The sequence below is a fragment of the Martes martes genome, assembly GCF_963455335.1.
Source record: "Martes martes genome assembly, chromosome: 14".
Taxonomy (NCBI): Eukaryota; Metazoa; Chordata; class Mammalia; order Carnivora; family Mustelidae; genus Martes; species Martes martes.
This window is the reverse complement of record NC_137902.1, coordinates 27,487,212-27,511,843: the sequence shown is the minus strand read 5'-3', so window position 1 is coordinate 27,511,843 and position 24,632 is coordinate 27,487,212. Positions and strand designations below refer to the sequence as shown.

The following is a 24,632-nucleotide window of genomic DNA, read 5'->3' as shown; positions in this document are numbered from 1 at the left end:
TTGAAAAGAGGAAGAAAAAAGACAGTAGATGACCCCGAAATCTAAGAAGGCGTTGCCCTGCCCCCCTTCCCCTGCCCACTGCCGACTCACAGCTCTAAGAGAAGAGATCTCTCAGATCTGGCTTGTGAGTCATGTCACCACAAGCTTGCACTGCAGCTCGGGGATGAAGGGTGTGCATGGGAGGGGAAATTTGGAGGAATCAGTCCTGCGAGGCATAGGTGGACCTCCTCCTAAAAGAATCAAGCAGTCACCCGCAGGGAGGGCCCTGGATTTATCTCCAGCCGTTTGAGGGGCGGCTGCTGTCCACACCGTGGTTTCACCGAGCTCTTCCTACCAGTGCCCAGCAGCATTGACGCAGAGCAGCAGAGCCGAGAGGCACCTCTGGGGGCAACGCGCAGGCACACCCGCACGCACGCCTTCTCGTGTGTGGGGACAGCCGGTCACTCACAGGAGTAAACGAATGTCCCCTGCACGGAGTCCTTCAATGCCGTGATGCCTTTGATAAAAAGCAGTAACCCCAAACACTGCTGAATAGAACGATCTAAAGTTCCTATTTACCAACACATAAATTAAGTCGAGTGGAGAGAAAACACGGGTCAGAAAAATCATGTGGGTAGATCAGTGGAGACACTGAGGGATCACCACGCTGCTGTATGGATAAGGAAGCTGTAAACAGCATTAAAAAGGAGAGAGGGAAGGAAAATGGAAGTGGAGCCATGATAAAAAGCAGAGCACTAAATCACACACGGGGGTACATGTACAAAGTCACAAACCAGATTTACGCCAAGCGTTGCAAGATCTACAGCTTGGTCGGACCGCACCTGGAGATACTCTGTGCCCGGGCGTGCGGGCGTCCACAAAGTGGATGAGGCCGTGTCAGCATGAAGGGAGTGGATTTGGCCGTAACCTGGGCCCCCCCTGTCAGTGAGACTGACCCCTCAGCTCCACGGTGCAGGGATCTGATGGGGCCGGCTTTGCAGACAGCCGAGGAAACAGCCTTAGGAGGTCTTTAAAGGTCTTTGAGCCCATGAATCTTTGTGAGCCGGACCCACGTTCTAATGGATGTCCAAGGCTGCAACCCATCCCCAGATGGAGTCTGCTTGACTAGTTTTGGTGTAGAGAGCTTGCTTTAGTCTCTTTTACTCTGGGTCATTCTCCTCCTTTTCAGCGTTCACTTGTGTCTGTTAGAAATGCATGCACACTTGCTGACAAACAGGTAAATGTGACAAGTCCCATACATCTGGATGAAAACCCAACCTGTAGGCAGTCCTCTGTGAGGGTTGTCAATAAGAAGCCAAATATCTGGCGATTTAGAGACATCTGCATAATTGATCAGATTTCTTAGTTCTTATCCAGGCATCGACACTCATTTTCATTTCACTGGTGTTGCATTTCATTGGGAAACACCTGTTTGCAGAGGAAAATAGTCTAGGTGACAAAGTGTCATGGTTAGAAAGCATCTTTGATGCATTTGGGTCTGGCTTCTGGCTTACAAGGAGACGGGTCTGGACTTGAGAGGCAGGTGGAAAGTTGGTGTTTAGAGAATTTGATATCTGAACAAGCATAGCTGGTGGGCGCTCTTCCTGGAAAGCTGGTTGGGAGGGCAGATCACTTCATTCAGATGAGGGTAAGCTGTCCGGTAGGTCTGGCTTCCGTAATGGAATCCATGGGGCCATCTTAAAGGAGAATATTGGGTTCTTAGGAGGCATGGTGTTTCATTCATTTATACTTTCATCTGTCCATTCAGAAAACCTTTGCTGGGGCGCCTGGGTGGCTCAGAGGGCTAAGCCTCTGCCTTCGGCTCAGGTCATGATCCCAGGGTCCTGGGATCGAGCCCCACATCGGGCTCTCTGCTCAAAGGGGAGCCTGCTTCCTCCTCCCTCTCTGCCTGCTTCTCTGCCTACTTGTGATCTCTGTCTGTCAAATAAATAAATAAAATCTTTAAAAGAAAAGAAAACCTTTGCTGAGCACCTGCTATTTGCCAGGTTGTTTACACAAACCTATGTAACCCAGACAATGTAAGAAAGTGGGCTCTGGGAGCGATGGCTGGAGTTCGAGTCAACTTCCCTACTGACTGGCTATGTGGTTTTAGGTAAATCTTCTCTCCTCTCTGGACCTCAGTTTCTTCACGCATCTAACATGGGGCCCACCATACAGCTCTCTTGTAGGGTCTCGGGAGGGTTACCCGAGTTAATCCACACACCTCGGCACTGCACCCAGCACCTAGCAAGTGTTCGATACATGTGAGTTGTTATTATGGTGGTCATAGTCACCAAATGATCTTGCTCTGTGTCTGCATCAACGTGTGTGACTTCTGGCTTGTGTGTGCACAAACAGTGACCTCTTTTAAATAAACAAGCTTGAGCTGAAAGGATATTCTGTGAACAGACATGTGTATCGTGAATGCTAGTGAGAATTATGGTCCACTGCGAGCCCAGCCGGATTTAGGAAAGGGCCTGTTCTATGTGTGTGCAGGGAAAAAAGCCCATGATGAGTCAGTTATCTGACCAGTGAACAGAATTAGTCAGGTAATTGCTCCCTTTGTCCTCGTTGGTTGAGACCCCAGCCTCTATGGTTGTGTGTGTGTGTGTGTGTGCATGCGTGTGTGTGTGTGTGTGTGTGTGTGTGTATAAACTTCCTATGCCTGCACACTCCTTCTCTGGAATGAGCCTACTACTGGTTGAGGAGTTGAAGGTTGGCATTTTCTGGGCTTCATGACATTTTCATGGGTTGTAGTGCTTTGCATTTTGTCATTTTTTTAAAAAGATAAAGTGAAAGAGTCATGAAAAAAAATTCTTATTTTATGGGTTTGTAGGGTTCCTCTGATTCTTAAATGCCATGGAGGGAAGAGAAGGAAGGTAAACAGGAGGAGGAAGGGAAGAGAGGAGAAAAAGTAAAAGTAAGATAAAGGATAAAGAGAGAGGAGAGGGGAAGTAAGCCAATATTTGACAAGTACAAACCAACCTGCTACTCTTGTCCCACATCTCTATGTTTCAGGGAAGCATGGGAGGTTGATAATCACTGCAGTTATTTTCGCTGTTAAGAGCTAGAAGATTTTAAGGAGCAAATTCAGGAGAAAAATTTTACTTTGGGCTTAATGTATTAAGCGCAATAGCTCACAGTAACTGGACAAGTACAAATTCTACTTACTCTGCGCATAACAGGAGCAAAGACGAAAACCAAAGTTTTCCAAACTCACGATGATGTGCTCTGGCTCCCCATCTTTATGGGAGGGTCCATGGACTGAGCCCAGCACCTAGTCCCATTCTTACCTATAGCTCTCCCCGTCCCTTTCGCCTGGGTAGGTAGCCAAGTTCAGCTCAATGGACTTTCGTAAGATCCACACCCAAATCCTTCATATTCACTGATCTGATTCCTTTCTTACCCCTTCCTTATTTCCCAACTTGACCCCTGGATTTCACTATCCCTTATTTATACCTATTGCCTGACAAACGTTCTGATTTTTTTTTAAACGTTCTGATTTTTTAAATTAGAAAGGAGATCTTTTACATGAGCTAAATTTGGATCCTGAGAACTCAATTATCTTTAGATTTTTTTTCATAACTATAAAATGTTTAAGGGCCACCGTTTTTCTTTCTGCCTATTCGTCCCCACAGGGCCGGATGCAACCTTGGTCTGGAGATGGGAAGTGGTGAAATCTATCGTGTCTCAGCTCCTGCCCCTGTCCAAACGGACCAGAGGGCCAAGGAGGGAAATAGCCCCTTTCTCAATGCCACCTGACTGCAGCTTTTGCACTTCTCCCCTTAAACCACACACATACCTTTACTCATCTTAGGGTTTTATGTCTATTAGCACACATGTGGATGTGCTTGTACACATGCATAGGCAAATCTTATGGCTCCTTTACTTGGTAAGCCCTTATATTCATAATAATAGTAGCTAACAAGTGCTTACTATAGCAGAAATCATTATAAGCATGTCGCATGTATTAATTGATTTAAGCCTCGTAAACAACACCATAGGGCTTTATAGGATTGTTTGTAGATGAGGTAACTGGAGTACAGTGACATTAAATAACTTACTCAGGTCACAGGCTAAGCAGCAGAACTAGGATTTGAACCCAGGCAATACTGGTTCTAAACCCCATGTGCTCCTCCAGCACTCCCTACTTCCCATTACTTTTCCATCAGAGGAAGGGCAGGTATCTACGGTCTCTTGCGGGACTCTGTATATCTTACAGCCTCATGCCCTTCTCTTGACAAGCTCAGAGCAGAGACCCTGCACCCTGGTAGGAAGTCACGTCTATGAGGTGTTGCCATACTCTCCTGTGCTGTGGGTGTGGCCCTGTGAGTGCAGGGGATGCTGGGAAGGAAGAAGGTGGTGATGGCCAGAGTCACGGAGATTAGTGGACTGGGGAGCTAGAGTTCATGCTGGACTTGGGTTCATGTTCATTGGAATCGGGGAGTTTACTCCCATCCATCCTCCTCTTGTCATATCAGGGACCCAGATTTTCAGTAGGCACTGAGTCCAGCTTCAGGCTTTGACCCATCAGGCGGATGTAGGCAAGGTGGTTCCAGGACCTGTGTCAGAAGTGTTCATGGATCGGGGGCAGCTGGCTTCCAACAGGACAGAACTGTGCATTTGGTCCTCGAGAAGAGATCCCCCCCATCTCTAGAATCTTCCTTCTGGAAAGCAGCAGGGCAAACGACTAAGCTGGAGCAAGGTAAAAAAGCTAAAGGATGGGCCCTCTCACCCACCTCCCACAACCACACTGAGAAAGCAATTACCGAATCCTGCACCACCACCCAGATCCAACATCATTACTCAACCCACATCACCAAGGAGACACCCATTAACCTAATCTCTGAGACATACATTACAAAAAAAAAAAAAAAGATGCTGATATGATCAACGAACACAATAATTCAAAGCAGAAACCCAGACATTGCTGCTAAACAATACCCACATTCCTCTAGCTCAGTGTTACACAAAGTGCCGTCACCTCAATACAATATCACAAAACACCAAGTAACAAACCTTAAGCCAGCTGCAGGAATGCATCGGGGCACAATGCACTACAGCGTACACCCAACACAATTCAAACTCTCCATCCCACAGGCACACCCATACACAAAGGCTGAAGTCGTGTGGCTGCCAGAGCAACAGCAAAGGCTGGTCACGCATGCGCAGAGCTGGAGCCGGCGCCGGGCCATAGAGCCCCCAGCCCCTCTGCACGCCCAGCAGAAAATGGTCACGGCCACGGCCTCCCCGAGCTCAGTGCCCCGCCAATCCCCAGGCACAGCGCAGCCTGCCAGAAAGCAGCAGCGCCATCCCGTCTCTCCAGCAGGTGGATGTGTCCAGACCATCACCTTCAATAAGGCCTCTGGGCTCTGGTTGCTAGTAAGAGAATAAACTGTCCCCTGAGCCTGCTTCCTGAGACAGGACAAATCAGCTCTATCCTGGCTGGGGTTTAATAAGACTTTGCTGTTACTGAAAATGACAGAGCTCCAGGGATGGAGGGAGAGGTGGGGGCGGGGGGGCGGGGGCTCACCGAGCTGGGTGCAGGAATTCCCCTTCCTCCACCAAGCCCTGCCTTCGGTGGCCATTCCAGAGCCGAGGCCCTCTTGCTGGGTGTTCACTGAGTATCGATTCAGTCTGCAAGCAATTTTAATATTTCTTCAGGGACTTTCCAGCAACAGCACAAGTCATTAATTCACCCTCCCAAATTGCTTATTCAATAGCAGGAACATGGCTCCTGAATAAAGTCCCAGAATTTATGTGACTCGCACGAGTCAGGAGGTCAAACAACTGTTATGGAGCGAAGTTAAAAATCCAAATAAAATATTGACACTTTTTTGGGGAGGGGGAGGGGGGGGAGTAAAGGTATTTAAAATAGGTTTTTGTTGCAATGCCCCCAGGATAAAGAATGGAAGGAGACTGAAGACAAGTTGGAGTTTATAAAATCAATGGAATTTATTGCACATCTACTTGGCATTTAATAATTCTCTCATTTCCACATCCCCCCCCACCGCGTCCTAGCCATAGACAGAAAGATACACAGGTGTACAAGTGCACATCTATGCACATCAATACCGATGCATGGACCAATATAAAAACACAGTTGTGATGTGAGAATCCCAGATGCTCTGGAAAGGGACTGGTGCAGAATGTGACTGTGGCTTACATATTTGACAGAAATAAGCATAACTGGGGCAGAAATTCATGAAGTAGGTTTTGACAAATATATCTCGTATTAAAAATTGTGGATCAATGCATCAGAGCCGACATGAATATAAAGATACACTAATCACAGTAGTAGTTTCTAGAAACATAGAAACACTTTGGTGTGCGGTACCATTACACACTCACGTACTGGATTTGGAAGCTAAATAAGTAGATAAATAGATACAGGGAATTTGGAAACTCTACACCCAAAACCTCCCAGTGCATATAAATACTGAAACCATAGCCACTTCACCTAAAATTGTGGTTTGTTTGTAACACAGATGCACTGCTCATCAAACACAGGGGAGAGGCTAAACATGTTCAGAATCGCTGCTATATGCAGTTTCTGTCTGTTGTCTACGCATACCTTTGCTCAGTTGTCCAGATCATAGATGGGAAAAGACGAGGCCCAAATAGTTAACAAACACAGATAACTATTAATAAAGTAATTTCCAGAAGAGGTCATATTGTTCAGTCTAAAGACATTGGAGTCCCAGACCTGCACCCAAAGTCTGGCTCCAGTGTTATTAAGCACTTGACCTTAGGCAAATTGCTCAGCCACTCTTGTCTCCTTGGCATCATAGAGAACATGCCTATTTAACAGAGTTGTAGCTAGGATTTAAATGAGCAGATGCATTTGTCACAGTGGTTGTCAGTTAGTGAATACGAAATAAGTTCTAGTTACTTCTTTTACTACTATTATATGCAGCTCTTCTATCGGGCCAACCTCTCCTAGATTCTACCGTCTATTCTGGGTATGAGCTATTCCACCCAGTGGTTACCTGCCTGGGTTCTGCAGCCAGGTTCCCCGGTTTAAATCCTGGTTCTGCTCCTAACAGCTGTGTGCCCTTGGGTCAGTTACTTAACCTCTCTGAGCCTTGGTTTCCACATCCGTGGAATAGGGATAATCTTCCTAAGAAGTTGTGAGAAATAAAGTAATTCATGTAAAGTGCTTAGCACAGTGCCTGGTACACAGTGAATGTATATTAGTGCACTCCATTCCCGAAGATGTTATCCTTATCATTATTAATAATAACCTTCACTTGTTATTCAGCAAATAGTTTTTAAGCGCTAACATTCTGCCAGGCACCATTGCTAGGTGCTGGAAATACATTAGTGAGAGAAATGGGTGTGATATCTGCCCGTGTAGAGCTCAGGGTCTAGGGGAGGACTCTGTGAATTGAGTAAGCCAGGAGACAAGCTTTCAGCTCTGTGCTAGACCCTGAGGGCAAGAGGGGTGCAGAGAGAAATAGATTGGAAAGCCAGGGCGGAGCAGATTGGGAAAGATTTTGAAGGCCAGGCTGAGGAATTTTGAATTGATTCTGTTGGTAATAGGAAGCAATTGTAGGGTTTAGCCACGTCACATTCTTTCAGCAGACAGACCTATGGATTGTTTTCAAATACTGGAGTCACTGGGCCAGAGGTGGGAGGGGCAAGAGGCAAGGAGGTCAGGCCCCACCTCTGCTGCTGCTGAGGGTACTTCCTCCAGGCTTCCTTCTGCTTGTCTAGGGAGGTGGGCTTGCCAGGGAGGGACATGGAGCATGGGCAGGGAGGACTTGGTCCCAGCAGTGAGGCTACACGGCACCCCTTTCACCATCACATCCGGCCAATCTTCTAGCCTCTGGACTTCCCACGCAGGATCGTGGGGTGGACAGCTGGTGGACCCCGGTTCTAGCCTGGAAGCCCTGACAGATGAGGACAGGGCTGGTGGTGAAAGGAGCTAGTCTGGTCACGCTCTGGGCTTGGCATGCACTGCAGACTGGTTTCCAAATGGTTAGTTAAACACATTGCCCCTTAATTTTTAAACCTATGCATATCTTGAAGTTAAATCAATCCATATGCTTACCATTCATCATATAAACCATCACTATTGCCCCCTTGGGCCAGCCCCATGGCCCATCTAGCCTGGTAAATTGTATCTGGCCTGGGCTCCCGGGGACACGTGGTGGAAGGATTATCGCCCGTAGTGCCAGTCTTAGAAGGCTAAGTTGATGCAGGATATCTAAAGAAATAGTATTTAAGGTGATAGCCAAGGAACCCAGTGGGAATCTAGCATCCAGCAATGTACAAAAGCCTATTTTGAAATTATTTTTATTTTTAACCTCTAGTTTAGTTTCCATGGAGGAACTGTGATAGCTTCTTGAATTTTGGTTCCTGGGTCAGTGGGAGTCAGGAGATGGAGAGAAATGTCGATGGACAGATAGGAGTAAGGAAACTTTGAGCCTTCTAAGACTTTCTCTCAACCCCATCAAGGCTCCCCTATATTACCACAAGGGTGGTTTCTTCACCCTCTGGCTTAAGCCAGTCTTCTCAAATATTATAGGATTTAAGAATAATCTGGGCAATTTGCTTAAATACAGAGTCCTGGGCCTTAACACCATCAGACATTTTAATCAGGAGGGCTAAAGTGCACCCCAGGGGATTCCAACGCAGGTGGTTCAAGGACAATGGTTTGAGGAAACTCTTGGCAAGCTTTTCATCTCTTGGAGCTCAGTCATGCCTTCTGAGAAGCAACAAAGGAGGCAGAAGCTCTTGGCGCATTTGGGGGAGGGGGGGCGTTAAGCTCGGAAGCCCAGCATTCCAGCTCTACCATGCTCTAGCCAGAACGGAAGTTCCTGCCGGAAGCTTCCCGTCCGCGGCCATGTTCACGCACAGAACCTGCTTCATCTCTGGGTGGTCGTCCGCGCTGAAACCTGCAGGGGTCTGAGTGGGCACGGGCGAGCCACCCTGACCTGCACAGACTGCGAGCCGGAGCCTAGGAAGACGACTTTGCACCAAGCACTTCCGGGCTGCCGTGGGGAGAGCAGGTTGGACGGATGCTGTTTCGTCTGCGAGGGGGCGGTCCTAAATGTGAAGGCTTTGGTTCCTGGGATGTGCGGAGGGGAAATCTAGTTCCTCAAAGTTCTCAGGAGGGTGGGGAGGTAGGAACCATTTTTAGGGGAGGTGAAATTCTCCTGAATAATCTATGACAGTTCACGTGAAGTTCTGCCTTGAAAAGTCTACAGCTGTTTGCGCTGTTCCAACTTGACTCAGGGCTCAGCCCCGGACATGTACCCGGCAGAGGCAGTTCTCAAAGGCCTGTGTTGAAAGTTATGTGCAAAATGTCCTTTGCTGAAGCAAATATCGTTTTGTCCTCTGGAATGATCCTGCCTCTAATACCCAGGAAGCCCGGGGCGCAGAAGGAGGCCCCGCCTACCACTCCCCTGGCTCGGTGGGCTGTGGGGCCGGCCAGGCTGAGATATTGTTGGTCCCTGGAGTTCCCTTGATTTACCAAATCAGGACAGACTTTCCTCCTGCGAGGAATGAAATATTTTCTGCAAAAACTCTGAAGTGGGCAGTCTACCCTAGGACAGTTTGAACTGATTTATACATGTGCATGGCACGTGTATACAGACACCTGACTTCTTGCCCTAAAGACCCTTTCAGCAAACCAGTAATATGGCCAGGCCTGGGACCAACCTGCCGTCCTGCTAAGAAGTAATTTCATTGTGGGGAAAGCCGTCTGCTCCAGGCAGTCAGACAGGATTTTATGGGGACGTGTTTGGAGATCGCATGTATATATCACGTTGTCAGCAGCTGGTTCCTACAGGTGTTATTACTCCCATTTTAGAGAAGGGAATACTAACTCTCAGGGAGCCCCCTACCCTTTGTTTCTCAGAACACAACAGAAGAGGCTGGAAATAGAATCCAGGAGTTTGGATTCTGGGCTACAGGGTATTTCTTTTCTGGAGGTAGACTAGCGTGGTGGTTACGGGCGTGGGCCTTGCATTTAGTTTCCTTGAGTTCAAACCCCAGACTTGGCCATTTATTAAATGGGTGACGTTGGGCAAATTGCAACACGCCATATCTCCAAAATGGGTTGTTGTGAGGATTAAGTAAACTGTTTGGGGCATGTAGAGCATTGCTTAATGCATAGCAAATACTCAGTAGACAATGGATTTTATTTCTGGGGCTCCTGTTAAGGAAGCATTGCTCCTAGAAATCCTGACCAGCCTTGCCCTGGCTATGCTGTCACCTAACTCTCTCCAAGGTGAGCTGTCTGAGGTCACTTCGATGCTAATAGGACCTCTCCTCATCTCCACCTCAGGGGGAGTTTTTGCACACCATTTATTATCATATAATACAATGCAATATAATATCATACATAACATAACATAATATGATGGGTAGGTTAACTTGGAAACCCTGAGGCGGACTGTGGATGGATGGATAGATGAATAGATACATTTGTACTAAGTATACATACATTATATCATTCTATTGATTTGTAAAAAGTTCCCGGTCTGCCTGGCTGTAATGAGATTTTTGAACTTTGCGTGGCGATCAATGAGTGGAATATTATTGGCCTGGAGAATTGATATACCTGCTCTCAGTGGCTTGTTCTGCTCCTAGGCTGCCCCGGCCCCCCAGGTGTACGATTCCAGCAGACACTTAACCTTTTTTACAGTGTCATCAGGCTAAAAGGAATCTAATAGTGACACAGGACTTGTGCTCAGCACTCTGCCACTATTGCTTTCCTGTCACAAATAATTTATAGCCTTCTATTTCCATCCCCGAGCCTGCACCCCAGCCCTGCCTCCTGCTTTCCCCCAGCTCCCAGGAATCAATAACCTCACACAGCCACAGTGGGACTACGGGGCGCAGAGAGACAGACGGACCCAGAGAAGGGAGACCCACAGACGGGCAGAGAGAGCCACGGGGCAGAGAGACAGCGAATGAAACACAGAGGAAAGAAGGAGAGGAGGAAGAGGAAGTGGGAGAAGGAGGAGAACCAGAAGAGGAGGAAGGATTTCCTTGGCGCTTTCTTAGAATGTTGAGAGCTCCTCGGTTTCTCCATGAGTTTAGCAAACTGTTAATAGGAGACTCATTACCTGCTTTCATTCTAACTCACAGAGCTGATGAAACTGTTTTGATCTCCAGCTTGGTGGGAGGTGGAGGCCTCCTGGGAATTTAACCAAGGAAAGAGTGACTTCACCTGCATTGTCATTTATCCTTGGAAGCACAGTCACGGCCCCCTGGCATCTACTGGGCTCTGAAGAAGCTGGGGCTCATGCTGTCTGCGGATTCCTCCCAGGGATCCTGGGCGGAGGGCCCTAGTCTGTCTCGCTGAGAGTCTCTCTGATGCGCCTCTTTTGGGGTCAGGCTGCGACACCTGCTGCTGTTGCTTCTTGTCTTCTCGGTGCTCAGTCGGGGTCCCCCATAGCGGCGGCACTGACCCGGCTGGACCATGTTGGACTTCGAGGCCTCCTGCCTGCACCTGGCTCGGTCCCTAAATAGAAGGCATCTGGTCCTGATGGCCACCCACAGGAACATGGCTACTCCTAGATGTTGTTATTATTATTAGCACTAGCATTTATTGAGCCAAGCAACATACTAACCATCTGACATGCATTATTTTATTTAAACCTCACAACAATCCTGGGAGGTGGACAGTATTATTATCCTCTTTTACAGGTGAGGGAGTAAGAAACTGTCAGGGGTCTCATAAGAGAGAGTCCCCTGAGCTGGGACTCAGACTCAGGCAGACTGGGCCCAGAGCCATCCCCTTCATCCTTTTACCCTAGTCACACCCTTGCCAAGCTTCTCAAGCCTCATGCTGGACTCAGGCCAAGCCAGGAAAGTTTGGGGAGGAAGGGCCCATCCCTGTGAAGGAGAACATGCTGGAAAGAGAAGTAGGAAGCAGGGGTCCTGACAGGGCCATTTTTGCATGGCAACAAGAAATGGTACTTGCTAGCCACCTAGTAGAGACATGGGCTCCCGGACTCCCCACTGATCCCCCCAAAGATCTTTACCTGCACACTTGACTTGAGGGCCAGACCCGCCTGGGACCGTGGAGGACATGCATGTGTCTGGCCGTCTTGCAGTGCCAAGAATGAAAAAGATGGGAAGAGAACGAGGAGGAACGGGAAAGTAGTATCAGACAGTCACCCACAGCAGTCCTGCACTTTATCTTTTTAAGCTCTGGTGATAATCCCCTGCATTGTCGGTCGTGTACAGGATTCCAGGTCAGCAATCAATAACCACCAGGTATCCACAATTCCAGTTCTTAAATTTCCCCAGATCAGCTCTGGAGTCTAATGAGTGCCCACTTCCTGGGGGAGCACGGATGGACACCAAGAAGATGAGTAATTCACGCAGGCGCCCTGCCCAGCTCCTCTCCCACGGATCCCCAAGCGGCTCTCAGGGAGTAGTGATTTTCCATCACTTGCTGCCTCGACTAAATCTACACCAGTGCCCCAGGGGTCAGAGGCTCTTGGTAACAAAGATAGAAACTCCGCAAGGCCATCCAGTTATCTGAGTCAACCAGCCCCAGCCCTGGGGTTTCCTTAGTCCAGGGCTCACCAACCTGCAGTCCAGAGCCCCCTACAGCAGGCCCAGTGAGATCCCAGAAGCTTTTGCTGCAATGAATTCAGAGTGGCTGCTCTGAGCTGCACAGCCCCCTTCTAGACTTTTCCTATAGGCCAGTCTCAACGGGCTTCAGCTCCTGTCTGATCTTTCCCATTGTGATCATGCTCCAAACCTTCCCCCAGCTCTAGGGAGATGAACTTGCCTTCTGCTGTGCTGAGAAAGAGGAGCTGTAAAAGCTCCTTTTCAAAGCTTTTAGCCACCTCGAAGTGCACCATCTCTCACCAGCTCTTCCTGCTGCCTCTCCTTGCTCCGCCTTGTTCTCTCAGTCATCTGCATCCTGCCGGGCAACTTCAGGCTCTCCCCCTAGTTCTTCCTCCTCAGCCTGCCAATGTATCCAGGTCCTTCCTACCTTAAACGGCCTTCCCTCCCCCTCAGCCGCCGGTTCCATCCACTGGCTTCCACACTTTTCTCTCCCCTCCTTTCCTACAGACTTCTGAAGGCACTGGTCTACTTTCACTGCCTCCCTCTCCTCCTGTTCACTCCCTAACCTCTTTCTGTCCTGTCCCAGTTGCTTTGATGAGACCGCCATCCCCCAAATTCCCACATCTGTGCCTCTTCTTATTCCCAGTTCTCTCCAGTTTTTACATTGTCATTCATGCTGCGAATTATAGTCTCCTTTTGGAAACGTTCTTCTCCAATGACTTAGGTGAAATGGCCCCATCGTGGTCCTGCCATTTCCAATGTGACCAATTGCGAGCCCTCTGTGAGGTCAGGTTCTTTTCCTCAACCTGTGAAGGTAGGTGCCCTCCAGACACCCGCTCCTTAGGTCCCTTGTCTCTATCAATACCCTTTTCCTTGACAGTCTAAGATCTGTGCCTACTGTGCCAGCTGGATACTCCCTTACCACCCCAGACACTGCAAATCCAAGACAAAACCAGCCACCTCCCTCCCTATCCTCTCCTGACAGCGGCACAAAACACCAGCCTTCCTTGTCGCCAGAACTGAGGGTCTTAGAGCTGTGGTTGACTCCAGCCAGTTGCTAAATCCTGGTCATTCTGCCTTCACAGTGTCTTGCAGACTCTTTCCCTTCCTGAGACCCCTTGCCTGTGCGCTGCCTTACACGGATCTCTAATTTCGAGATCACTCCCGGCTTAAGACTCACTCTAACCCTGGCTGCTGCATGTTGAGGAAGTGTGACAAAGTCACCGAGAGCACCTGTTTTAGGGATGGAGTTCTACCTCCGCTCTCACCAACAGTGTGGTCTTGACTAAGCCACTTAACCTCTGTCAGCTTTGGTTTTCAACCTGCAAAATGAGAATAGTGTCTACTCGGGAGGTTGTTGGGAGAAGGAGCCATCGTATGTATAAGTGATATAAATTGCATATAATTTGGGCACCTACTAGATGATGAACAGATGGAAAATCACTTTTACCGTCATTACTTCCAAGTTTTCAGCCTTATTTCCTCTTTCTCCTTTACGTACCTCCACTGCTCCCGGCTGGCCAGTCTGGGCTTTAACCCCTAAAACTAACTTGGCTTCCATGCCTTTCTCCTCCCTTCCTCCAGCACGTGCTTATAATGCTCCCACCCAACCCTGCCACGGCCGCTTTGCTCATCTTAGAACCGTAATATTTTTCACTGGGAAGCAGCCCTTCAAGATCCTGTAGTCCCACCTTTTTACTTTACAGCTGAAGAAACAGAGGCCCCGAGAGACCGACTGATGTGCCCCAGAGCTCTTGTGGCTGTTGAGAGGCAGAGACAGAAGCAGGACTCAGGGCCCCCGCCAGACCACCTGCTGCCCTTTCCACTCCCCTCCCTGCCCTCTGTCCCTTCCTCGGTTCAGCCCTGCCCTCCACTGAAGGTCTACGTGAAGATCTACTTCCTCGGGGACTTCCTCCCCAGTCCCCCACCTGCAAGGGGCCTGGGATCCTCCTCCTCCTCCTTCTAACGTTTACCCCCGGGCCCCCTGGGGCTCCTGAGCTTTCTCTGGGTGTGTGTCCTTGCTGCATCCAGCTTTACCTCTAGCACAGTGAGGCAGGCGCCTTATCTCTGTTCCCGCGAGCGCTCACTTAAACCAGAGCGGGGTCTGCTCACGGCTTCTGACTCACCTGGCTGGTTTGGGTGAACTTGGCCCCCACGCTTCTGTGTAGGGTGGGGCAATGCCATGGGAAAAGCTGCTTTCAAGGGTACCTATTCGGACTAGTGGGCGGAGGGGAGCATTCCTTGGTCTTGGCATTGGTCTTCTGCATCACTGAGCTGTGGGCTCCTCAGATCACTGACAAGCAGGCTCATCCCAGCCCTGGGGTGTTTGATCCCACCCCCCACCCCCACCAGAGCATACAGGGTGGGTGCCAGACTTTTCAACTAGGCTAGTAAAGAAGCTGTGATCTAAGTAAGACCCCAGAAAAGCAAATCATTGGGCCAGCGAGCTGGGCAGGAGCTGGGCAGTGCATGGACCCAGGAAGAAGCTTTTCAGGGCCTGGTATTTGGTGAAGGGACCGTGAGCTGTGCTGGAATCCCAGGGATAAAAAGGTCCACCTGTGACCCAGCTCTTTCCTGGTTATTTTTTTTTTAGCTCAAGACATAGGGAAATCTTACTCTGTCCCCCAACTCTGAAGGACTGTGGTACAGTCCCAATAGCTGTGGTACAGCTCCAAAATGATCTCCAGACCCAGGGAGTCCTGTTCAGAGGAGCTTTGCTTGTGGTCGAGGAGGGAAGGGTGGGCAACAAGCCACCAGGGCCGTCCCCACCCCCAGAAAAGGGAAGGATGCTGTGCTCCACTCACTCTGCTGCCTCAGTCCTTGCCACCGAAAATCAAGCTGCAGCTAAGACGATGCACACCGCAGGAGAGCATGCAGACTGCCTCTGTCCAGCTGCACTAGGCTGGCTCTGCAGAGCCCTGGGGCAGGAGGGGGGGGGGTTGGCGGCTCATGCCTCGCAGCAGTCAGTGAGGGGGGCACAGGGAACCGAGGGATGAGGAAGGAGCTGGGAAGCTTGGGAGAGGCCCTGTGCAGGGCTGGGCTGGAGCTGGTGCCCGCAGGAGTGGGCATGTGATGTGTGATGCTGTTGTGATGCTGTTGCAGGATCATCAGGACCAAAGTTCAGCAGCCTTTCCATCCAACGCCGGATGGGGCTGGGACGGGAGTGACTGCCCCCGGCCACACCATCGGTAAGAGGGCTTAAGGAAGGGAGGAGGAGGGGCCCCACCTAGGAGAGCCAGACACTCCCCCATCCCCCCCACAGAACGGTCCACCTGCTCATCTACCTGAGGTCCCAGGCCCTGTTTCCCAGCCCACACTCCTCCTGAACTCCTAGAAGTCAGGATCTCCCCAAGAGACTCCCTCACCAGAACTGCTCTCTGCCTTCTGCCCACATCTCCTTGCAGCTCCTTTTCCGTCTCTGTCTCTGTCTAAATCAAGATTTTCCTTTAGCTTTTTTAAAAAATATTTTATTTATTTATTTGACAGAGAGAGACACAGCGAGAAAGGGAACACAAGCAGGGGGAACGGGAGAGGGAGAAGCAGGCTTCCCGCTGAGCAGGGAGCCCCATGAGGGGCTCAATCCCAGGACCCCAGGATCATGACCCGAGCCGACGCTTACCGCCTGAGCCACCCAAGTGTCCCCATCCTTTAGCTTTTCCTCTCCCCTTTCTACCTCCTTCCTCATCTTTTGTTTTTATCTGATTCTGTCTCCACTTGCCTCTTTCTCTCCTATCTACCTTCTTACCGCATGTAATTTTTCAAATTCTTTCTTCTCTTCTCCCCTCCTCTCCCTTCTCTCTTCTCTCTCTCTTCTCTCTTTCTCTCTCTCTCTGCCTTTCCCTTTCTCTGCATGTGTGGCTCTGGATCTGTTCCCCCCTCTCTGCTCTGCTCCTCATGGCCTCTTTCCTCTTAACCCGTCTCTTCTTGATCTGTCTCTCTCCCCTCCCGTCTGTACTCTGCTGCTTCAGCCTCCTTATGTACTGATCCTTGCTCATGGCCTCTCGGAGACACGACCCAAGCTCATCGTTACCCCAGCTAATGTCCCCTGCCATGTAGACTTCCCTTTGACCCAAGGGCGCTTGGTGGGGCTGTAGCCATAGATGTGGCCTGGGGCACAAGGGGCTGAAATGTGGTTCTACTTCTCCCACTGCCCCTCTTGGCAGCTGTCCCCTTCTCTCTAGACCAGCAGGAAGTAGAGTGGCTGGTCCAAGCCCTCCTGAAGTTGGCAGGAGCCATAGTTTCTGAGGCCATGTTACAGCGTGTGCCGGGAAGCAGGGCTGGGCCAGGCTGTACCCGAGTTGATCACTGTACAGTGAGTGTTTTCACTAACCTGTGCCCTGAGGGAGAAATGAGGAGCTTCTCAAGTGATTTCAAGTCCAGAAGCAACTGGTAGAGAGGAGCCACGGCCTCCTGGGCAATATCACGCCCATTCTTATATCTCCCAGAGGGTCAGAGACAGAGCCTAGAAAGCCGCTGCCTCTGAAACAAAGTTGGTAAAGGCCGGCCCAGGAGCCTAGAGACCGTGAGCTGGGATGTGTTTAGAAGGGTCAGGCCAGCCCCAGGGGTGGCTGGCTGTGCAGGGAGGCCTGCTAGGAGCTGCGCTTTCTGCAGAAACACCGAGTCGCTCTTGGGATTGAGTCAGGGTTGGTGTTTCCCTCCATCCTTAGGAAGTGAGTTGAAGGGCCCAGCGGAGTCTCTGGGGTGAAGACCTGGGGCTGTAGAGCCCTGCACTCCCCGTAAACCTCAGAGGACAAAGGCGACTATGAGCTCCCTGTCCCTCTTACTGCCTCTGCCCCTCTCTGCCCCCAGCCCTGGGGCTTTGGCCTGCGATCACAGCTGTTATCCTGATGGCCTTTCCTCCTTACTCTCATCCAGTTCCCAGTACGGCCTCCCCTCCTGTTTCCAGCGCCTCCAATGATCCAGTGGGATCCTACTCCATCAATGGGATCCTGGGGATCCCTCGCTCCAATGGTGAGAAGAGGAAACGTGATGAAGGTAGGGAGGAGGGAAGAGGCTTGGCTTCCCTGTGCATGCTTTGTCCTTGGACTTGGAGCTCCGGTTTCGGCCCGGCCTCGCAGCTGCTCTGCTGTGAGATCAGTTTTAGTAGCAAAGCCCAGGTCCCCCCACTGCCCTGCTGGCTCCTGGAGAGGGAGGCGGGCTGCTGGCCATCAGCTTCACCATCTGCTCTGCAGCCTCAGCAGCCTCCTCTTCCGCTGGGACTGCCCCTAACATCCCAGAAGGGTGCAAGGATGAAAGCATGAGCCGTGTGTCTTGGGAGGTGTCAGGAAGTTGGGGGACAGCTGATCTCTGACCCAGGGATTAAAGACCAATCTGCCCTTGTTCTTACCTGATCCCAACCCATCAGAAGATGGGGGCATGACGTCACACGCGGCTGACCCAGGTGTCCTTTCTCTGTGACACATGGATTCTGCCCCCTCCTCCCCCGCCCCCACTGAAACCACTCAGGGAGATGGACAGGGGCCTTCTGTACTCCGCCCTATGGGAGGAGACACCACTCAGGCTCTTGTCTGCTCCCCTCCCCATTCCAGGCAATGCTTCAAGGTGCGCCCAAGACTGTTGGGCAGGGAGTTCAAGGCGGGGTATAGATGAAGAGGAGGAAGAGGGGAAAGGACTCAAAGAAGGAGTGGTGGCCAGGAGCTTGGGAGAAGGCATTTTATAAATGTTGAGACATGAGGAGTCCCTTGGTGACCATCTGATTCTCTTCCAATGAGAGAAGGGCCCAGGGCCCAGGGCCCAGAAGCCCAGGCCGGTGGAGACGCCAGTGTCTGGAGCCTGCTTCCTGTCCTGGTCTCATGGTCCCTGCTGGGGAAGCAGTAACCTTCTGGTCTAGGGAGGGTGTATGATTTTAAGGGTACCTCCCATGAAATAGAATTCTTCAGAGACGAACATTAAGGGGCACTGCATATCCCATTAGCCGGGACAGTCCCAATTTATGCTTTTTGTCTCTGCATCTTGGCCCATTGGCATCTCTTTTTTCTCTCAAAAATGTCCTGTTTGGACAATAAATCACATGGCCATCCCAAGCATAGACAAGCCTTTGATTGGGGTAGCGTTCGAGGGTAAGGAATGGAGAAAAGGGACAAAAGTGAGATTCCCTGGGCCCAGGCTGAGGGCAAAGAGAGTGTGAAAGCCACAGCCTCCTGCGGAAAGGACGGAGCATGGGAGAGGCCTGGGTCTGGCAAGACAGTGATGACCCGGTGCTGGCCTCCTTCCAGAAGCCCTAATGGCCTCGTTTCACAGGGAAACAGCTTGTCTGGCTCTATTTCTCCTTCTTCCAAAATATCGAAACCCATTTGGCTGCCACGGCCTTTGCCACTCACTAAATTTCATTGTGGTTGTTTTGGCGGCAGCCCCTGATGGGCAGGGAGAGGCTTCCGGAAAGGCACTAGGTCCCAGTCCTCCCTGGGGGCTTCCCACACTCCAGCCTTAGCCAGGCGCCCTGGCACCCTGAGTGGTTTGGAAGATTCTTCTCCAGGCCTCAAGGGTTCCCCCTTTCACCACCAGCCCCTGCATTTTTTAGAGTGTGAGATGTCCACCAGGCGGGGCCGGGGGAAGCCATAGGACCCCACTCCCCTGTGTACTCTTCCTTTTTTTGTCTGTGTTTGGGGCCAAACATGTGCTGTTTCCTGGGCTCCTGTGGGCCTCCTGAGAGGAGGCCAGTGCAGGAGGCTGTGGCCACCCAGGGTTGGGCCCAGCCGGCCCAGAACAGAGCGCTCTCCTCCCTGCAACTGATCGCCTTCATTGTTTCAAGTCAATTCAATTCAGTGAACCTTTCTTGTGCATCAGCGGCAAGAAAGGCTTGGTGCTAGAGGATCCCAAAGCAGAACAAGATATGATTCTTGTCCTTAAGGAGCTTACAGTCTAGTGGGGCATGTAAATCATGTGAGCCCAGAGAGCAGAAAGGCCCATTGGATAGCTGTGTTGTGATGGAGATCTGGGCCACAGGCCATGGGAACACAGAGTCGGGAGGGAGTAGCCTGGCGGGAAGGGCTGCATTTCAAGGAATGATGGGTCAGGGGCATGTTCAGGGACAATGGCAGTGTGAAATTCTGTCTGGTAGACTGTGCCTTGTGACCAGAAGGTGCTGTGGTGGGAAGACTCACGCATGCTCTGGCAGGGCTGAAGGGGTGAGAGGGAGAGGCTGGGAGGAAGGCTAAGTGCACAGGTTAGGGCCACAGGAGATCAGCCCGAGCCCAGACGATGTTCTTTGTTCTGCAGACATGAGTAGCCACTGTAAGTGTCTGAGCAGGAAGGGAGAAGAGCAGGGCTAGGTTTGGGAAGGCCATCCTCCGGGAGGGTGACTATAATGGCAGCGGGGAGATAGCTCAGGAAGCAGTTGGCATCTTCTAGGTGAGGGCTAATGGGAGCTCTCGGCTTCCCCTATGGCTTATACACCTACCTCCTGGGCCCAGCCAGGGGACAAGGAGGATCCGAGGTCCTACTTCTTTTGGGGTGGGGGGGATGGTTCTCTTGCCTTGACTCCCACTTCCTCTGACCAACCCCAGCCCAGGAGGAGCTGCCATTTCCCTGGTAGAGGGTAGCACCTGTGAGGGAAGCTGGGTCTCCCTGACCTGTCCCCGTGCCCACCCCGGGCCGCTGCACACAGTTGACCTGTCGGTGGGATCCAGGTGGAAGGGAGAGGAAAGGAGAGAGCAAAGGCAGACCTTTTGCAGCTCTGCCCCCTCCCCCATCCTGGGTGCCTCCAAGCAGCCAGGCCCAGTTTGCATTAGGGAACAGCTCAGATGATTAAGAATAGGAGAGATAATTATGTGTCAAGATGATGTAGCCCAAGTGTGCGGTCAGGCCAAGGTAGCACAGCAGCTGGCAGGCCGGTGGCAGGAGGCAGCCTCAGGCACGGGCTGCAGACACCCAGGTGTGTCCTTCAGCCACCAGGCGTGCGGCAGAGGCTACAAGGAAACTGACCAGGGGCGGGGGGTTGGGGTGGTGCCCTGCAGGGCACTGGCATGGGAGTGGGGATGCATGCCAAGGGACTAGACCTCCAGGGAACAGAGGGGCCCATCTCCCTTCAGGAGGACCCCGCCGCCCCTCCCTTGGCCCCACGCACTGTGGCATCTCTCTAGAAGTGCCGTACCCCGAGGGCAAGCCGTGAGCCTCTCTGTCCTCAAGGAAGCCGCTCCGGCTCCTGCCTCTGGGTACAGTTCGGCCTATTCTTCAGCTCTAACAATGTCACGGTGGTGGGCATTAGCGAGGACAATCTCTGCAGCGTGTGCTGGCATTATTGGAGACAATCTCAGCGGTAGTTATTGGTGTTCACAGTGATAATACCCAGAGCATTATTGGCATTGGCACTCGGAATATGGACGGCGTTATTAGTATCTGCAACAATCATATCTGTGGAGATATTAGTAAAGGGCCGATCAGCTGTGACTCCGGGGAAAAGGGAACTGACAGTGTCTGTGCGCCTGCCTGAGATGCCTTCTCATGCCATTGGAGGTATGGGAAAATCCCTGGACTTTCCTTTGAGACATGTGCTAGTGAAGAAGCTTTGACACTCTCCCCCTACCTGAGTCCAGGAGCTCCCAGAATGAGACAGGCAGATGGACCAAGGATAGACGAGGAAGCTATGTCACAAAGCATCCAGAAGCCAGGCTCTCCACCAGTCGGAGAAGGTAGATCCCCAGCTAGTGCCCTGCTAAGATCCTTACCTCTTTTTGGCCATGATTTCAGTTGAGTATATTAGAGTCCCTTGAAGGGACACTGCTTCCCTGAATACTGTATGCCCTGGTTTATGTGGCTGGAAGATAGAGACTCTTGTATTTTTTCAGGCTGGAGAACCAGAGTCCTTTGCCTTCACCCAGTTGCTTTCGGCCATAGCCTAAAGCATCGCTGTCCATACGTGTTGTTGACACATGGAGCAATTACATAACTTGTCCAAAAATCCAAATGAAGTCATATGGTATGAGGCTAGTTATCTGTGTGAAGGAAGGTGTGTTGATATCATCCTTTGATGTGTGGGCTTGCAGGGGGCCATGATTTTGCATTCCATTAATTAGGTGCACAATGAGTTGCACGGTTAAGAGGTGCCCAACCCCATGCAGGGGTGTATTTGCAGACTGGGCGGGTTGCAAGGAAACGGCTCAGTCCTGTCACTGCCTTTAATAGCTCCCTTCTGCTTTGGATGTAGCCATAACTAGAAAAAGAGCCTTATTTCCTGAGTGAGTTAGGTTGCTCAGGTTAGACGTGGAGCAAACGAGGGGATTTGGCAGTGGCAATGAGCAGCGCCTTCCCGGTCCAGGAGCCCTGGCTTCGGGCAAGAGGAGGCTGCAGGACCCCCGCCCAGCAAGGAGGAGGACAAGGGTGCCAGGTGGAGGCAAGTAGGCTGTCCCTGGAGTGGCGTGGCTGGGCAGTGTGACTCAGTGGGGAAAGGTGTGGGCCCTTGTAGTGAGCCCCCCGCCCCCCCCGGGGTTGGAATCCCAGTGGCTCAGGCAGATTGCTTACCCTTCATCAGCTCAGTCTTCTCTGTACAATGGAGATGGCATCACACTCACTTCAGGGGGACTGTGGAGAGGACCACACAGAAGCACGGATACAACGTTGAGCCAACTCCATCTTGGAAGGCAGGTCGTCGTGGGTCTGTGGGGGAGGACCTTATCGGCAGGTTTATACTTTGAAGGAAAGTGAAGTCATGTCAGAATAAAACCTAATTGGGCCCATGTTCCCTAATCTCGGTGTGGGAACCTGACGCTGGAACAAGCTCACAGGGATGGGGCCAGGGAGTGGGGGAAAGATGGCAGTGACCCATGTGTGATCGGGAGACCTTTGTCCATCTCTGCGTGGTCATTTGCTGTGTGGTTATCTGGGTGGGCCACGTGTCCTCTCTTAATGTCCAAAGGCATTTGAGATGTGCATAATTATATCTAGGACCCCTTCTTTTCTAACATGGAGGCATCCCTCCCTCTCTCCATTGCTGTGCATTTCTGCTCTCACATGTAAGTGTATTTATTTAGCTAGGGAAACGTGTGTGCGTTGTTTTATGGACACCATGTAATTTTTTATGTGGTTTATGCAAATATGGGTACATGTGCGTTTTCCACCATTCTGAGATCTTTGGGTGAAAAGGGGCATGGAATGCCTGCACGGTGCGGGTGTGCAGTCTTCTGGGTAGTGTATACACTTGAAGAGACAACCAGGTGTGAGCAGGTGCGTGTCCGCCAGCACTAGAGAGCAAGGAGAACTGTAGGCCAGGCCTGAGCCTGTTAAGGCTCCACAATCTTGAGTTCACAGGTGTGCGTTTGGAGTGTCACCCAAAAGGCCCCGTAGGCACCACCTTGCATTCTGGAGGCAAAAGGATAGGCTGTCCTGAGCCTGCCTCCTGGTTTGCCTGGGGCCCAAGGACGGGGAGACTGAGGCTGGGAACCTTTATACCCTCAGGCTATGTGGGAGTTGTCACTCAGAAACCTCACAGACCTTGCAGGAGGAGCCTGGTCTCCTAATCTCCGGGTCTTGTCCCCAGTCTTCTACCTGCCTGTCTTTCGGGATCTCTCAGTATCTGTCTGTCTCTTATTTGCTCTAGTTGAGGTATACACTGATCCTGCCCACATTAGAGGAGGTGGAGGTTTGCATCTGGTCTGGACTTTAAGAGGTATGGGGGACAGAGGGAATATGGCGTGGGGGTCAGGGGACAGAGCTGGGGGGTGGCGGTTAGAGATAATTCAGAGGGTGGGCTCCTAAGAGCCAGGGAGCGGAAACGAGGAGGTGGGTCAGACTTCCACTGGGAAACCAAGAGGCTAACAGAGTCTCAGGGCTTGGATCACTTCGGCCACGGGCCACTGCCGGGTTTGGGGGCTAAGGCCCCAGCGGCCTGGAGGGTCAGACACTCCGTGGTTGGGGGGCACTTTTTCCAGCCCTTGGAAAAACAAAGAACAGATCGGGTAGTAAAACAAAAGCAAAGGAGACCTGGAAGCACCTGACAGCCCTAATTCATCACGGCCCAAGTTTTTTCCTGTGTTCCCATTATATTTGTTTGTAAAAGTGGAAATCAATTTTGAAGGTAATTTTCTGGAAAGAATGGAAGGGAGGTGGGAGGGCCGGATAAGGCAGAGATGGTAAAAGGAAAAATTTAGGCCAGGCACAGCCCAGGGGCAGCTCTTGGCAAGGTGAAAGAAAATTGCATATTCAATCTCCATCCATGAATCTCCCTCACTGCTGCCCGCCTCCTGCTTGAAAACAATGAAGGCTTTTTCCCAACGCTGGGCAGGGCCTCGGTATCAGCCTCACTTTAACTTCAGGGTCATTAATTCCCTGATTATTGAAGGAGAAGAGAGGGTTGCAGCATCGTCAATTTTGAAGGCACACCCCCCCCACCACCCCCATGTGATCAGGCCCTGGCTGGGCTGGGGTGGGGGGCAGCCCGGGGTGAGGTGAGGTGTTGTTTCCAAAGAGCAAAGGGGTGGGCAGGGAGGAAATGGGGAGCCAAGCGGACTGGGGGGAAGGAAGGCAGGAGGAGGGTGGAGGAAGGCAGTCATTACTGCATACCTCTGTTGTGTTGTTATTGCAAATTAAAAGTAGCATGTTCCACTCCACAGCTATCTTTGGGGAGGGAGGGGCACCAAGGGAGGTGGGGGATCTTATCATTGCTTCTTCAGCAGACCAGCCGTGGTGTCACCGTGTGAGGTGACATTTGAATTTACAATTCCGCTGAGAAAAGCCATTAATTCACAAATTAACATTTCTCCCTCTCCCTCTCTCTTTAACACTCTCTCCCTCTCTCACATGGATGTGCAAGCAATTGAAAAGACAAAGGAAATAGCCTTAAGGAAGAGACTTTACTGCTAGTCTGTCTGTGCTGAGATGGCTCCCCCTGCTTCCAGATAGATAAACCAATTACCTGAGCCGCCCTGCTCCTGGCCGCCCGTGCTCGCCTCCTTTTGTAGGCGGCCTCGGTGGCCGGACTACGCTCAGGGTAGCTCATTAATGTAAAGCAGGCGTGCCCTGGTCACTGGTCTCTCTTCCCCACTCCCTTCTTGGAGGGGCAGCGGGAGGAGTGCTGGTGTCAGAAGAGGCAGACAAGGAGGACCCCCCCACCCGGACTTCCCCTGCACCTCCTGGAGGAGGCCGGTGGGGGACCGCCGCAG

General features: G+C 51.3%; 1 protein-coding gene across 9 annotated transcripts in view; it reads left to right on the top strand.

The window, feature by feature from the left end:
* The window catches only part of PAX2 (paired box 2), a gene marked incomplete at both ends in the record, with an annotated part of 77,629 nt that overhangs the window by 15,124 nt on the left and 37,873 nt on the right, over window positions 1–24,632 (top strand). For 6 of the 9 annotated variants that reach the window (XM_080822428.1, XM_080822427.1, XM_080822424.1 and 3 more), the window contains 2 exons: window positions 15,619–15,704; window positions 17,392–17,511. In XM_080822428.1, the coding sequence (XP_080678554.1) occupies window positions 15,619–15,704; window positions 17,392–17,511 (206 nt within the window). Of the gene's footprint in view, window positions 1–15,618; window positions 15,705–17,391; window positions 17,512–23,071; window positions 23,141–24,632 lie in introns of all 9 variants that reach the window. The other 3 variants (XM_080822426.1, XM_080822423.1, XM_080822422.1) reach the window with 1 other exon arrangement.